Source organism: Egretta garzetta, unplaced genomic scaffold (genome assembly GCF_000687185.1).
Source record: "Egretta garzetta isolate BGI_Z169 unplaced genomic scaffold, ASM68718v1 scaffold617, whole genome shotgun sequence".
Lineage (NCBI taxonomy): Eukaryota > Metazoa > Chordata > Aves > Pelecaniformes > Ardeidae > Egretta > Egretta garzetta.
This window is the reverse complement of record NW_009260188.1, coordinates 503,447-518,750: the sequence shown is the minus strand read 5'-3', so window position 1 is coordinate 518,750 and position 15,304 is coordinate 503,447. Positions and strand designations below refer to the sequence as shown.

Sequence of the window (15,304 nt, the reverse complement as noted above, 5' to 3'; positions counted from 1 at the left end):
GAAACTCAATTTCATAAGTCATTACTTATACAGGCTGCAGGAGCAGTAGGAAAGAAACAGATTCAAATGCATTTGTTCAGTTTCAACTTTTGTTTCTGTGCTCGCAGCTTAGAAGGACTATTCTCAGGCTGCTGAAGTGGCACTTACATCGTCTACTTTTTTGGACTGCTGGGACCTAAGAAATCAGAAAGAATTACTTCAATCTGGCCACTGATTTTTTTTTTTCCTGTGCACGCAACAAAATACAGGCTTATTAAGGAAGTTAGGGAACGTACAGCATTTGATAGCACTATTTACAAAGAGCAGCTCATGTCTCCAAAGTCAAGATTTTTCTGATAAACATATCCGCAGTTTTGCCTAATCTCAGTTACTAGTTAAGCGTATCAATTTAGTAAAGGCATAAGCCATGATAGACATCTCAGGCATTCCAGTTTAGTAAAGATGCAACTCTCTGCAGAAGTCATTTTTCCACTTGCCTTCTCTGTGGTGTTTAATATAGTAAGAGTTTGTGTATTAACCCTGCCCCTTAAAAATCAATTAACACTTTAAAAATGTTCAATACAGGCATAGTTTTGTTCTCTTACTGCTCAGAAGCTCTGTGGGACTAACTGCAAAAGTATAGGCAATATAAATCAGTATTTAAATTATATATTACATGTTTATTATGGGTGCAATTTTTTTTTAAAATTTACATTTTATGAAAAATCAGAAGTATTTACAATTTTTGTAAGATAAAATTGTATGCTCTAATTTACAGTCTGACGTAGTAACAATTCATAAAAATTCAGATCCTTTGGAGTTGTGTTTACAAATTAATTTTCTTAGGAGGCAACTACAACGGATACCGCTGTATACACAAGCAAGAACCAGCTTGCTACATATGTTTTTTTTATCAGATAGCTACATGTCCTTTTTACATTGTTTTTGAATTTCTTTACAAAAAGTCCATATAAACTTGTATGGCTTCAAAATTGTAACCTGCACCCAATGCAAATGAATGTGTAATCACCTGAATGAAGGCTAGTTTAAAAGTGCTGAAACATAACTACTTCATTTAACTTAGAAATGAAAGTAATACTTGTTTTAAAATAGCAATAGTTTTGGGTTTTCATTAATAAAATATTGTCATGTTAAACACAGTTTGATTGCGAAGCAGATTACAATTAAGATTCCAGCAAAAAGACTGTACCATTTTATGAGTTAGAAATTTCCCATTCAATAAGGTTAGCAACTTAAGAGCCAAATATACTCTTCCAATCAAATCTACAGTACAGTACGTGCTTAGTGCTAACAACGGAACTCTCATCTGCAGAAGTGTGTAGTATACGTTAGAATTTTGTAGCCTCTACAAAGCTTAATTTATTGTAAAGCTTCAGCAGTCCAATTCATTACTGGGTTTGCATGAATTAGTTCAAGCATGTTTTATTATTTTAATAGAGAATTTGAAATAGATACTAGTGTTCAAAATGGTCACGAAATTCCCACGTGCAGGCTATTGAATTATTTTGCCCCAATACTTTTGATTTCGGCATTGAAAAAACACTTGATAACATAAACACAATAGAAGATTTTCTAAAGTAGTGACTTGCTTTAAAAAATGTTACTAATGTGTCACTTCCCTGTGCTTAGGCTGTGGCAAGCAGATTAGATGACAATACAGACATTAAAATTGGTGGTTATCGAAAAAACTACACTAATAGAAATGGCAGTACTTGTCATCCTGCTGCCATAAAACACCCTTCTAAAATGCTATTCCTCCCAAAGTACTATGTTTACATTCACATCACACAACCCCCAGAAGCACCCAGAAGTCCGAAAACTTGCAGTCAAAGTAAAGGGAAATGCTCTTTGCTTTTAAAAGTTTGCTTTTATCATCCTCGGTGATTTTTCAGGAATCTCATCTTTGGTGACACTAAACTTAACTACCTTGAAGTTTCAAAGTCCTGGATGATGCATATCCCTTTACTACAGCCACATTTATTGCAATTACCCCATGAGGAAGTAATCCAGTATTTTAAACCTCTTTTAAAACAACCTCCAGTTTTTGCAAATCTGCCTTCTATATAAATCCCAGTCAAAGGAATTTTTATAAAGTTGTGTGTTATTATACAAACACCGTGCTTTCTTGGTGAAGAGCCAAATTTTAAAAAAGGAAGTGAGGAACATGAATAACAAATTGGATAGGCACAGGCTTTTTTTAAAGGCACAAATGTTATGCAATTCATATAAAAATAAATTAAATCTACAGCATTAATTCAAACAATCACAACGCCCATAACATTTACTTACTGCAGAAGTAAAGCTCTGCTATCTTTTGCAATTTTGTAACACATTGCACTTAGGAAAAAAACCCTATATAAAACAACTTACATGTTAATAATATATGATACATGGGCATCGAGTTACATTTCTTTTATACATCTCTAACTCAGCTGGTTTTGTGGCATGAGTGGATGAAAGAACTACACAAGACTTTGCCTTCTTGAAAAACTGGCGATTAGAAGAATCTGAAAAATGAATATTACTTATGGAAAGCTCAAATATTTCTTACTTGCTCTCCTACATTTTTAGGTTTAATGTTTACAGTATAACATAAAATTTCACCCTTTCATTACAACTATGGATTACTATTTCGACTTTATCTATATAAATTTACTAAAATTTCAAGAATTTTTCCCCAATATTGCAGTTGATCATTTACAGACAGTGTTGAAGTTAACTTCAGTGCTATTATAAAGTAATAAGTTTGCAAAATGACTTTTAAAAGTGCATTTTCTGTTCTGTAGTTCAGCCTCAAAGTAGGTCAACATTTTGAAAAAATTAATGCATGTTAAGATAGTGTTTGAAAAGTAGAGAGGGCAGCGTGAGCTTCTTGCACGCCTTTGATCCAATGACTTTCACAGGTACGTCAGCAGTCTGCCATATACCGCCCTGAAAAATAAAGGTAGATTTTTTGCAGTCAGTAGATAAAACAGATTTCGTCAGTATTTTCCTGGGAGCAGTTTGAGTAACTATGGAAAAACAAAAAAGCCTGTGCAACAGTTTTCAGCTATGTTTTAATGAAAAGTAGCTATTTATGCATCACTTACTTAACAGTTTCATATTTTATAATTTAACACTGTAGAATATATATTATCAATTTGAATATCTGAGCATGTCAGAGTCTTACCAGTGGCAAATCTCTTCTTAAGGAGAGAAAGCCGATAGCCAGTGCCTACGAGCTCTACATCTACTCCTGAAAGGGTGCTTCCTTCACTGATAAATTGCACTGCAAGTGTTGCTGGTTTACTGGGTCCTTCTGAAAGTTCAAATTTCGCCCTGAGGGATCCAGAACCTATAAAAATAACAAAACTGAAACACTGGTGGTTTTTCAAGAACAAGACAATCTCCCAAAATGTATCGTAGTAAGAAATGGAACTAACATGGTGACCTTTGAGATCTGTTCCCAGTGGCAGTCCTACATCAATTGTCAGAAGAGATGAGAGTACAGGTCTGTTTTTTCCAATACTCTGTTTAAGACAATGACTAGTGAACGAATTAAAGAGAAATGATACGCCTTGCTGCAAGATTATATGGAATGTGTGTATCAGATGGCCTGGTAATCTCTTATTACTTGAAATACCTGATTAGTCCCAATAATCATCATTTATGCCTGCTGGTCTGTAAGTAGTTAATACCATCTATCTTGTATGAAGTACTTTTCATGAGCAGGTTTGAAAGTATATCTGAATATTTAAATGTTTTCATGATCTGCCTGGATGAATGTATGTGAACAAAACCATTGGAAGAAATGTGGCTATACAGTAATGTACCCAGGGAAAAGAAATTCTTACTTTTCTAATAAAGGCAAGGTCTGATTAAATACTTTTCCGCACAAATTGCAGTTGATTTTTCAGAGACAGTGGTGAAGTGTCATCATGATGCTATTATAAAGCAGTAATAGTTCAAAATTACTTTAAGTACCTTTCTGTAGTCAATGCAAGGCATTTAAAAAAACCCCACAACATTGTTACTAGTCTCTTTTTCTAGTTCTTGAACAAATCTTTTTCTCATTTTTGCAAAATATGCTGTGAAAAATGAGATTTAAATAATTAATAATGGAATAATGAAAGTCAAGGATTTTTACTTCTTTAGAACAACTTGCTATTCCTAGTCAGTACGAACTCCTAAGTGACAAGGAAAGTTAGTGACTGAAATGTTACTGGGGTAAAAGTGGGAATTAATGAATGGAATTGTTTATGCAATGGCTTGTTCTTGATAAATTTGGCTTAAGGTCCATTTCGTTTTTTCAGTAGGCCTGTCATAGTTTGGGTAAATTGGAACTCCTTTCCACGCTAAGTATGGAAACTCATATATGCAAGTGCTTTGAAAGTTTGTTCTGTGTTTTACCTCTGTCTGCAATTGATAGCTCACATAATGTGCTGGACCATAAAAAAACCCCAACAAAACATTTTATCACCCTGTACACCAGAATAAAGGACACAAAGACATTTGTCGTAATATTCACAGTGTTTGTGCAACTTCTCCCTTTGCTTTTCTAAGTGTAGGACCAGCATAGTATTACTTACACACTGAACAGTGAGTACTATGTGTTTGTACTCAAAGAAACAGGGAAGAAAGATGTTGGGAAGAGAAGGGAGTGCAGTAGAAGCAGTGGGATATGTGCAAGTCTACTGAACACACACACGACACAACCTGCATCACTGGCAGCCCGCCCATTTTATGCTGCTCTGCAGGTGTACAGCAGCTCTTCATCTGGCATTTGTGTTTTAGTATGATTTTTTCTTTCAAAAGAAGCTCCACAGTTGAAAAAGGAGAAAAAAAAAAAAAAAAAAAAAAAAGAGGACTATCCCTACGTAATCATAATGGAAGCCAGATGGCAAAGAACTGTGAGGTCTGTGAATGACAGAATACACCAGACTACAGCAACAACCTGTGTCAGGTAAAATTCTCTCAGATTTTGTTTGAATGATGACACAACTTTGCTGCCTTTTCAGGAATAAGGAGGTCTTCCCATTCCTGGCTTGTGGTTTCTGTACGAAACCAGTCATATTTACAAGCAAATCTGTCCTTTCATGAAGCCCTTCACTAAATTCTTCACGGGGCTAAAGGCTTTGCCTGTACACCACGAGTTCATTTCTCCACAGAGGCTTTGAGGATGAGATGCCTCCCTTCAGCTCCTGTTTTTCTGCTTCAGAACAACATTGCACCTGTAGAGGCTGCAAGGGCTGTGACATCAACTGGACCTCAGAGAAAGGCAGCTGGGCAGAGGACAACTATTGCTACCTTACAAAATGCTATATAAATTACCACTCTGAGCAGATGTGCAGATTAATTTTTTTTTCGTGGACCTGTATATGGTCAAAACAAAGACCTTTGAAATGTTGGTCAAGACTGTTGAGTTTATCTCAGTACAGGACTTTTGGATTTTTATTTTCTTCCCCCCAATTCTTCCACTAACCTCTTTCTACTTCTATTTCAGTTGTCAGTGTGTGGAAAGATGCAGGTATTAAACATACTTCCCCATTAATATCTGCTCATTTCCAAATAGCATTGATGTAACAACTTCCTACCCAGTCTAAACTTCTAGATCTACTAACTGCTTTCAGAGGGGCTTCACTACTTTTCCTTTTAAGCTAATTAATAAATTTATATTTTGACATCTCACTATTAATGGAATCTCTTAGGAAGAAATGAATTGAGAAGGAGGTGAACTGGAAAACAGGATACAGCATGAGAAGACGTGTAAACAGCCATGAGGGCATAGAGGCTAAAATGTTTACATTTTTACTGTTATAATTTTTTCTGTATAAGAAAACAAAAGAAAAGAGGGCAACTTGCCTCCATTTTCAGACTTCTCCGAAATGCTAGATATTTTCCAATATGCTTTCATCTGGTCTGCATTCCTGTAAGAGCATGGTAGGTTAGTTATATTATTTCCCTAGATTTACACTGGTATGTTACAGACATCTCTAAATGGAGGTTTATAAAAAACACTTGATCATTTTAAAGTAAGTTTATGGAAAACTATGCAAAGCAAAGAGGAAAAGAGAAGGGTGTGTCTGCTGCATTGGCCAGAAGTACATACCACTTTTTTATACAGTTAATGCTGTCCTATGCCCTGGCTATGGCTCCACAACTAAAACCCCTTTGTAGTCTCAAAGGGCAAGGACAGGCCAAACACCCTGGAACCAGTTTGAAAGCCATGTCTTTATGCTTCATGATGATGGTATGAGGGGGAACAATGCTGATTGCTCTCCCTTATGTGAGACTCCTGGCAGCATGAATTTTATTCCATTTCCATTCTAGTAAAACTAGTTGGTGCAAGTGACACAGGGTTTAAGCTAACTTCCGATGCTGTAAAGGGGCAGAAAAGGGCATCAAGCCCCACAGCCTTTAACTGACAGGGCATTTTAACTCCTGGAGCACTTTGCTGCAGTTCCACCAAGGGAAAGTCAACAGCCCAAAGCTGTGAGCAGCATGCAGTGCTGATACGTTTGAAATTGCTTTTGGCATTGGTGTAGTGGGAGTGAAATGCTTACACAAGTAGCACAGATGGTAGCAGTTACTGGCAGGAGGTCACGTTACAAAACATTTATTTAAAAAAAAAACCCAAACCCAAACAAAACCCACCACCCACTTCCTTAGACCAAACAGGTAGCACAACACAAATACTACAGCTGTCTGGGACATGACTGTTCTATTTTTTTTTTTTTTTTTAGCCTTCCAAGCTCAAAATTCTGGTCTTGGGTACTCGCCTAGATGAAAGAGAGAGAATCTGGGCTCAAGTCCCTTAATCTGATGAATCTGTGATAAAACTGTCACTAAGATTTGAGTCTTCCTAGCTAACACTAGGTGTTCTGGGTGGGCGTTCCTGCTCTCACTCAGGCTTCATGACAGAGGGGTTTGTGGAAGAAGCCTGGGCCAGGAGCCTGGCTTCACCAGACATTCTAGTCATGTTGTTCAGGCAGGATACTGAACCTGCCCTTGCTCAGAATAAGATTAGGGTGACTTGGTTAAAAGTACTTCTCCTTGAAATACCAAGTCAAGAAAGATTCAGTCTTGCCAGGACTCTTTCTACTTACACGATACTTTGTCCAATTAACACACTTAAATGTTTTGCCTCCAGAATCATAAGAATTTACCTGAACCTTGCTTTGTAAGGTAAACTGATCCATAAGTAACAAGGTTAATAAAGCCTAACTTCCTTCAACTTGGTATTCTTTGCCCTCTTCACAATAAAATAAAACAGTCCAGTAATTATATTACAGCTGGGCAAGTACCTACATGGTGCCAAACCACAGGCGCAGTGGTTAAGTTCTGCTCACCTTTTGCTCCAGGGATATATTGCTCTGCCTAGTCCCACTACCCTCTGCTTGTTTTCACAAAGTTGTAGAAACATAATTACCTGAGATCTGTGTCTCACTTCAAGTGCTACTGTAAATGCAGGCTTAGAAGGTGGTGGCAGGTAGTTGCTAGTCAGGTAATAATCTGCATGACGCTTGAAGTGAGTGACAGTGCTACCTGTCTTAAGAGCAGCTCCTCAGTTACTGAGGTTTGTTTGAAAACCATTTCACTTAGAAGCTAATTTTTAAGCTAGAACAATCAAGAAATCTTTTTAAGAACTGCATTTCTTCTACTCTCTCTATATAATTTGTATATATGGATATATTTATATACACAAACCCTGTTTTTTTTTAATAATTAAGAGATTTTGTTTCATATTACTGTATTAAAAATGTCTATTCTGTCTACTGCCAAAAGAAAGCAAACACTGGAAATTTCCTAAAGGTTTGTGTTATTACACAGTTGGAATGGGTGTATATTGCCTCATCTTAGTTTATGTGAATTGGCTGCACATCTGCAGATCTGTTTCAGACTAGAAAATACTCTAAACATCTGATACTATGGATTTTATCACGACAAAGAAAATTAGCTGTTTCTTCCAGTGAAGTTCTTCAGTCTATGACACTAGTGAATACACGGACATGAATCTGAAATAACTAAAAAGTATTAATATTACCATTTTGCAGGTGGAAGTGACTGCATGTTTGTTACTCCTCCATCTACTGGCACCACAACCTGGACATTAGACAGCATGCTAGGCACATTCATAGACTCTGGATTGTATTTATAATCCACTCTCACATCAGTAGTGCTAGCATTACATTTCCAGTAAGTTGCAAGATTCAAGGGAGTGGACTGGATGCCATTTGAAGATACCTGTAAAAGAATAAAGCATTGAAAGCAGCTTAATTAAAATATTCCTCTTTTGGGCAGAATTAGGGAATGATGGTAATGAATATAGCTCTAAATCCTGACGAAAGATCAAGAGAACAATTGACCTCTGAGCCTTAATCACAGAATTCTGAAGACTGTTGCAACCTAAAGTAATTTCTGTTATTTTAAATTAAAATAATTAAAGAAAAGGTTTAAAATCCCTCTGGCCCACGAGGTTTCCTCCTGTTCTGGCTTTTATAAGAATATTTTTGTTTTAGTCCTGTGTTCCACCTCACACAAGAAGCATACTTGCGGCAAAATGACTTCATCCTTAGCAGTTGTGTGTCATACCAATTCAGCTGCCCAAGCAGCCAGCAGCACAGGGCAATACCTGTCATTATGGGACAGGCAGCCAGCAAAACAGTTCTTACCTAATCAAAGCATTATTTTACTGCTGTAGGAGGGCCGGATGCTGCTGCTTCTGTAAGCTGAGCTTGTGCTACTGCCCTGCTGCATCTCTACCACCTTCCTACTCTACTTGAGGAACCTTCTACTTGGTGCCCCCTCTTGCCTTTCCTTTGCAGCCCAGAACCCTTTCTCTCTGTCAGGGCTTCCGCATGCCAATGCCTCATTTTTCCCCAACAGTAAAAATCTTAAATAGTTATCACTCTTTCACCGTATTCATTTCTGCAATCCAAAGGAATGTTTTGTTTTTTCCATCTTTCTCAGGAATTCTGTGTACCTAACATGCTTTTTATAGACTCAGTATGCCAAGATTTTAAACTATATTGGGAGGATGTGGAAACTACAATGGTGTTAATGGCTGGACTGACAGGTTCTTTTGGTTTTTGATGTAGACAGTTGTCTCAGTTGTTCAACCATTTTAATGCAGGCCTAGCAAATCCCTGTTCTCCCTTTGAGGTGAGTCTGTCTATCTTGATTTTCATGAAGATTTTTCATTGACAGTCAGAACATCTCACAGATTCACAGAATAGTTGAGGGTGGAAGGGATCTCTGGAGGTCATCTGGCCCAATCCCCCTGGCTCAAGCAGAGCCACCTTTAGTCAGCTGTCCAGGACCATGACCAGACAGATTTTGAATATCTCCAAGGATGGAGACTCCACCACCCCTCTGGACAACCTATTCCAGTGCTCTGTCAAGAGCCTGGCTCTGTCTTCTACGTACCCACCCGTCAGGTTTTTGTACACATTAGTAAGATTTCCCCTGAGCCTCCCCTTCTTCAGGCTGAACAATCCCAGCTCTCAGACTTTCCTCATGGGAGGGATGCTCCAGAAGCTTCATCATCTTTGTGGCCTTTTTACTGGACTCTCTTGACTATGTTCATGTCTCTTTTGCAACGGACAACCCAAAACTGGACACTGTACTCCAGGTGTGGCCTCACCAGTGCGGAGTAGAGGGGAAGGATCACCTGCCTTGACCTACTAGCAATACTTTGCCTAATGCAGCCCAGGAGACCATTTGCTGCCTTTGCAGCAAGGGCACATTCTTGGCTCATGTTCAATGTCATGTCCTCCACAACCTCCAGGTCCTTTTCTGCCAAGCTAATTTCCAACTGGGTGGCCCCCAGAATGTAGCAGTGGATGGGGTTGTTCCTCCCCAGGTGCACTTCCCCCTGTTGGAACTTCATGAGGTTCCTGTCAGCCCATTTCTCCAGCCTGTTGAGGTCTCTCTGGAGGGCAGAATGACACTCTGGTGCATCCAGAGGGTCCTCCCAGTACGGTGTCATCAGCAAACTTGCTGAGGGTACACTCTGCTGCATCTTCCAGATCATTAATGAAGATTTAAACAGGACTGTAAACTTAGTATTGACCCCTGGAGCATACTGCTCATTACTAGCCTCCAACCAGACTTCAAGCCACTGACCATCACCTTCTGGGCCTGGCTGCTCAGCCAGTTTTCAATCCATGTTAAGTGTCTGCTCATCCAGCCTGGATTTCACGAGCTTCTCCACGAGGATGCTATGGGAAATAGTGTTGAAAGCCTTCCTGAAGTCTAAGTAGACAATATCCACTGCTCTCCCCCCATCCACTGTGTCAGTCATTTCATCACAGAAGTTTATCAAGTTGGTCAAGCATGGCTTTCCCTTGGTAAATCCACGCTGACTACTTCTCATAACCTTCTTGTCCTTCGTGTGCCTGTAAGTGGTTTCTAGGGTGAGATGTTCCATTATATTGCGAGAGGTGACAACATCATACATTCTCACATATTACAATTCATGAGCAAAGCATCCAAAGAAAGTACGACTACAGACTCAAACAAACCCCCACCAAAGCCCCTAAATTCAAGGAAAATTTGGCTTTGCTAATAAATACCTAAATAAGCAGTGTCTGAAGCTTGCACACATGAATTGGCATGAAGTGCGAGCAAGCTGAAACAGGTCATGAATCCAAGGGAATGACGTGAAGCATAGTAGGAATGCACTGAGCCTGGGCAGAGCCTATGCATTGTAAACAATGACACACCCAGAAATTGTCCAGATGAGGGATGACACTTCATCTGCATGCTAGCAGGCAAAAACCAGTCTTTTAATTTCTGTGTAGATATCAAATCTGCTGGAGTTTCTTAAAAAAAATCCAAAGGGAAAAAACTGTTTACCTGATACTTTAAAACATCCACATTGTAATAGGATGCAGATGGATTCTGCTCTGATAATTTCTTGAGGTAGACAGTTATAGCTTGCATGTTAATCCAAAAATCCTTAGTACTGGAGTCACTTTGTGACTGATCACTAGAAAGAAAAAGAAAGGTAGGAGTCAGAAGGCAACACTGAGTTTTATTATTTTGGATGACTAAAAATTAAGATTAGATCTTTCCCCTTCTTCACTATTTCAAGCAAGAATTTGTTCTAATGCTTTATAACACATAACTGTACCTTTCTAAATATTAAGACAAATAACTGCTTCTTGTATCTGGTAAAAATTCTCATTCTGGGTTAAGGAGCAGTGAGTTTCCTCCAGTGATGATCTGCATGACAATGGAGTTAATGCTGAATTCGGATTATACATTTAATAAAACTCAATGCAATTAGGAGCTGTGAAGATGTGTGGGAAGTGGGTATGAAAGTGGTAGTTGAAAGTGGAATGTTACCCAATTTGGAATAAATCCTAAAATCATAATTAGCTTTGGTTATGACACAGCTTCACTAATGCACTGAAGATTGGTGCTGTATGTGTTACTGTATTTTCATATATTTGTAGAGAGTGTAAGCTTTCAAAATATTTTCAATTAAAAGTTATTTTCAAATTACTATAAACAATTGTTTCTCAGATACTTATAGCTGCAATTCGATCTTAGTAAAGATTTATGATGTTACTTCTGTATGTAGGTAAGAGCGCACATAACTGCAGAAGCAAAATCCTGTTTGGGAGCTACTGGAGTATGGCGTTCTGCAGATCAAGAATACTTTCAGCTCTGGTTCCATCAGGCTTATCCAGAATAAGGATGGAGCTTTTAAGAAGACCGATTCAAAACCAAAATTCAAATCACTTAGTGTCTGTGAATACAGTGAGGAGCTGCATCCATTCCTAAGGAGGAGTGCAGTGTGCCTGGAGAGTGAAAGCTAGCAATGAGCACCTGAAACACAGTAAATATGACCGCAGGGGGTTGAATGTCCTAGAATGGTGACTCGTATACCAGTAGTCTGCCCAATTTACTTAGAATTTGGTTCTCAATACACCATTGTGATTCATGAAACTTCCATTTTCAATAAAATGTGTAGATAAACACTTATCACTACAGAGGCCTTCCACAATTTAAATAAAATAAACCAGTAGTAAAATTTTTCTGCTGCTCTACAATCAAGTGCAATTCAAATCAGAAATTCTGATATCACCACAAATATCACTGTCATTAAAAATTTGAATCTCTATAAATACCAAGCAAATTATATACAAAGCAAATTATACCCTTTGCAGTATATGATGAAAAGTCAAATTACTACCATACAGGTTTAACTTTGTAAATATCCATTACATGCATCCTTTCTAATTAGAGGTGAAGTGTTACAGCACTCAGACAAGAATACTAGATATTGTCATTTTTTTGCAAAATATACTTTTCCAGTATCCTTCACTCTGTCAGATTTGGATCTGCTAACATTTCGGTTATAAACTGTCATGTAAAAACATGATTAAATTTATTTTATATGAATGATTCGTTACATTAAGTATGAATGATCAAAATGAAATGAAATACAGAAGAACAGATGTGTATAGTTTGAGTCTTTATTTCAGTAATTTAAAAAATGTAGCATCTTAAAGCATTTAACTAGTTTTTGAATAATTTCTCCAATAAATGAAACAGAAACTGCTCAACTGAAACCAATCTCTGCTAAATATTTACAACTTTTATACTCCAAGTGTAGAGCAGATCTATGGAAGATGGAATAGATATCCATGTGCTGTGATTTCAACAATTATCCTACTCAACCAGCAGCCTTTTTTCTTAAGAATTTTCCCAAGCATGCTGCTACACACCTGAGAGACAGAGTTATGTAATGGATCTGATCTACTGTAGAAATGATACAGCTTAAAAATACACTAGGAAGTGACAAATTAGATTAGGTGTAGCTCCTACTACTTGTTTTCCATTTGAGGCTACTGCTTCATCATCTAATCTTACCATTGTTACTACTGTATAAGGAAATAAATTATAAAAAGCACAGCTACATTTACAAACTATTTCTTATGGCTCCTCTTATACTCAGCACAAGTTTCAAGTCCAGTAGACATTTTTGATGGTGGCAGTGGAGAGAGCTGACCCAAATGAGATTAATTCAGGAAATTAAATTATGTATAAACAAATCAACAATACCCTAGAGAACTCTGATTTACATATACAACAACTCACATTTTACAAAGTGTGTAGTTTACTATTATATTAAAAAAAAAATACAAAACCTGTATACAAGTTGTGCATTTGGAAGAATCTGCTCTAGTTTGCTTGTGTGTTTTACCCTGAAGCAGAGCACAGCTGGAGATGGGTTGCTGGTGAAGACTTTAATAATTCCACTTGGGAATGACACTGTCATATCACCAGTGATCTTCACAATACATCTAGAAGAGAATGAAAACATCAGTTTCATTGCAACTCATTAATTGCCTAGTTTTAATGCTAATTTTAAAGCAATCGCTGTAATTTCACAATCTGAAGAACTGAATTAGAAACAGAAAATCCATTTCAAATGAGAGTAATGTGGCACCGTGACAATGTACTACCACTTTCAACTTGGAAGTCAGATGAAATAAGAAAAAAATTTAGCTGGTTAAGCATACAGTAGTCTTGGTGGCTATTTTTCAGGCTTTGAAAACATGGCACAACTATGCTTAGGCAAGGCCTAAGTAGCATAGCAAGGGATGTGACAGATGGAATGAGGTGCTTTTAGCTGCACAAACTTACGTGTAGCACCTACCTGACTAAGATAAAAACCCTTCTCATTTTCAGTGTTCTCACTGAACACATTTTTATGAAGTGGGTATATAGGAACTCCTAGCGGGATGCAGGCCAATACAGACCAATAAGCCACTGTTGTCACTTATAAAAAAACCCCTTTGAGTCCCCCTTCTAACGTATATGCATTTTCCCCCAGAATATTAAAACCAGTGTGTTTTCTTATTGTAACTTACTACATTCAAAACAATTCACTATATTAACTAACTTTGTGGGATCTGCTCCTTTAAAGTAGGCGTTAACAGATTCAGTAAGGGCTACTGCAACAGGCAAGGTGTCCTGGTTTCCAAGGCTGACAGGGCTGGGACCACGTGAAACACCTAGAATACATACAATGTATAGGTTTAATTTTCAAAAAGCTTAGCAATAGATTTCAGAACGATTGACTACATCTGTAATTTTCACAAGAGGTTACCACCATCAAGGTCACAGTAGCTTCTGAAGTATTACTTGAAAAGTGTGTAGAAAAATATGAACATAGCACAGTACAGTCGCACCATCAAAACACTGCTTAGCAGCCTAAGAAAACAGGACTATCAGTATGACATTATGTAAATGGACAGACACGAGGAAATACATATGAGACAGAGGAACACTGCATTAAAATGGCTACTGATGAAAGTGAAGTCAACAGAATCAAAGGAAATTAAGACATTGACTAGAATACTTAAAAAAATCCCTACTGTATGCTTATTTTATGGAAAAATGTATGATAAAATGGTCATGGAAATGCAAACAATTCACTTACAGTATGCATGAACTTAAATGCAAATACATTAATAGTACCCCACATAAGTGAACTGTTGAACATTCTTTTAACTATTTCAGCCAGCAAAGATTTTTGGAGGAGCCTTCACAGATACCTGTGCCAACACAACACAGTTCCAATGCAGGGCTATAAAAATCAACTCAGACCTCATGCTAAAGCTTTTTCACAGAATCACAGAATGGCAAGGGTTGGAAGGGACCTCGGGAGATCAACTAGTCCAACCCCACTGCTAAAGCAGGTTGTCCTAGAGCATGTTACACAGGACTTTGTCCAGGTGGGCTTTGAATATCTCCAGAGAAGGAGACTCCACAACTCCTGGGCAGCCTGTGCCAGTGCTCTGTCACCCTCAGAGTAAAGAATTTTTTCCGCGTATTCAACTGAAACTTCTTATGCTTCAGTTTGTGCCCATTGCCCCTTGTCCTGTTGCTGGACACCACTGCAAAGAGTCTGGCTCCATCCTTGTGACATCCACCCTTAAGATATTTGTATGTGTTGATGAGGTTCCCTCTCAGTCTTCTCTTCTTCAGGCTGAACAAGCCCAACTCTCTCAGCCTTTCCTCATAGGGGAGATGCTCCAGTCCCTTTATCATCCTTGTTGCTCTCCTCTGAACTCTCTCTAGGAGTTCCTCATCTTTCTTGAACTGGGGAGCCCAGAACTGAACACAGTACTCCAGGTGGGGTCTCACCAGGGCAGAGTAGAGGGGGAGGATAACCTCCCTCGACCTGCTGGCCACACTCCTCTTAATACACCCCAGGATACCACTGGCCTTCTTGGCAACAAGGGCACCCTACTGGCTTATGGTCAGCTTGTCGTCCACCAGGACTCCCAGGTCCCTCTCAGCAGAG

The 15,304-nt window shown here is 38.3% G+C and overlaps 1 protein-coding gene across 4 annotated transcripts in view; it reads right to left on the bottom strand.

Annotated features, from left to right (window-relative positions):
• Window positions 1-927: 927 nt before the first annotated feature.
• FCHO2 (FCH and mu domain containing endocytic adaptor 2) overlaps window positions 928-15,304 on the bottom strand; it is a 97,038-nt gene continuing 82,661 nt past the window's right edge. For all 4 annotated transcript variants that reach the window (XM_035897519.1, XM_009642179.2, XM_035897517.1 and 1 more), the window contains 7 exons: window positions 13,898-14,009; window positions 13,140-13,295; window positions 10,837-10,969; window positions 8,024-8,223; window positions 5,842-5,906; window positions 3,170-3,334; window positions 928-2,931 (listed from right to left, as the gene is read on the bottom strand). In XM_035897519.1, coding sequence (XP_035753412.1) covers window positions 2,909-2,931; window positions 3,170-3,334; window positions 5,842-5,906; window positions 8,024-8,223; window positions 10,837-10,969; window positions 13,140-13,295; window positions 13,898-14,009 — 854 coding nt within the window. In that variant the 3' untranslated portion in view covers window positions 928-2,908. The remainder of the gene's footprint in view (window positions 2,932-3,169; window positions 3,335-5,841; window positions 5,907-8,023; window positions 8,224-10,836; window positions 10,970-13,139; window positions 13,296-13,897; window positions 14,010-15,304) is intronic.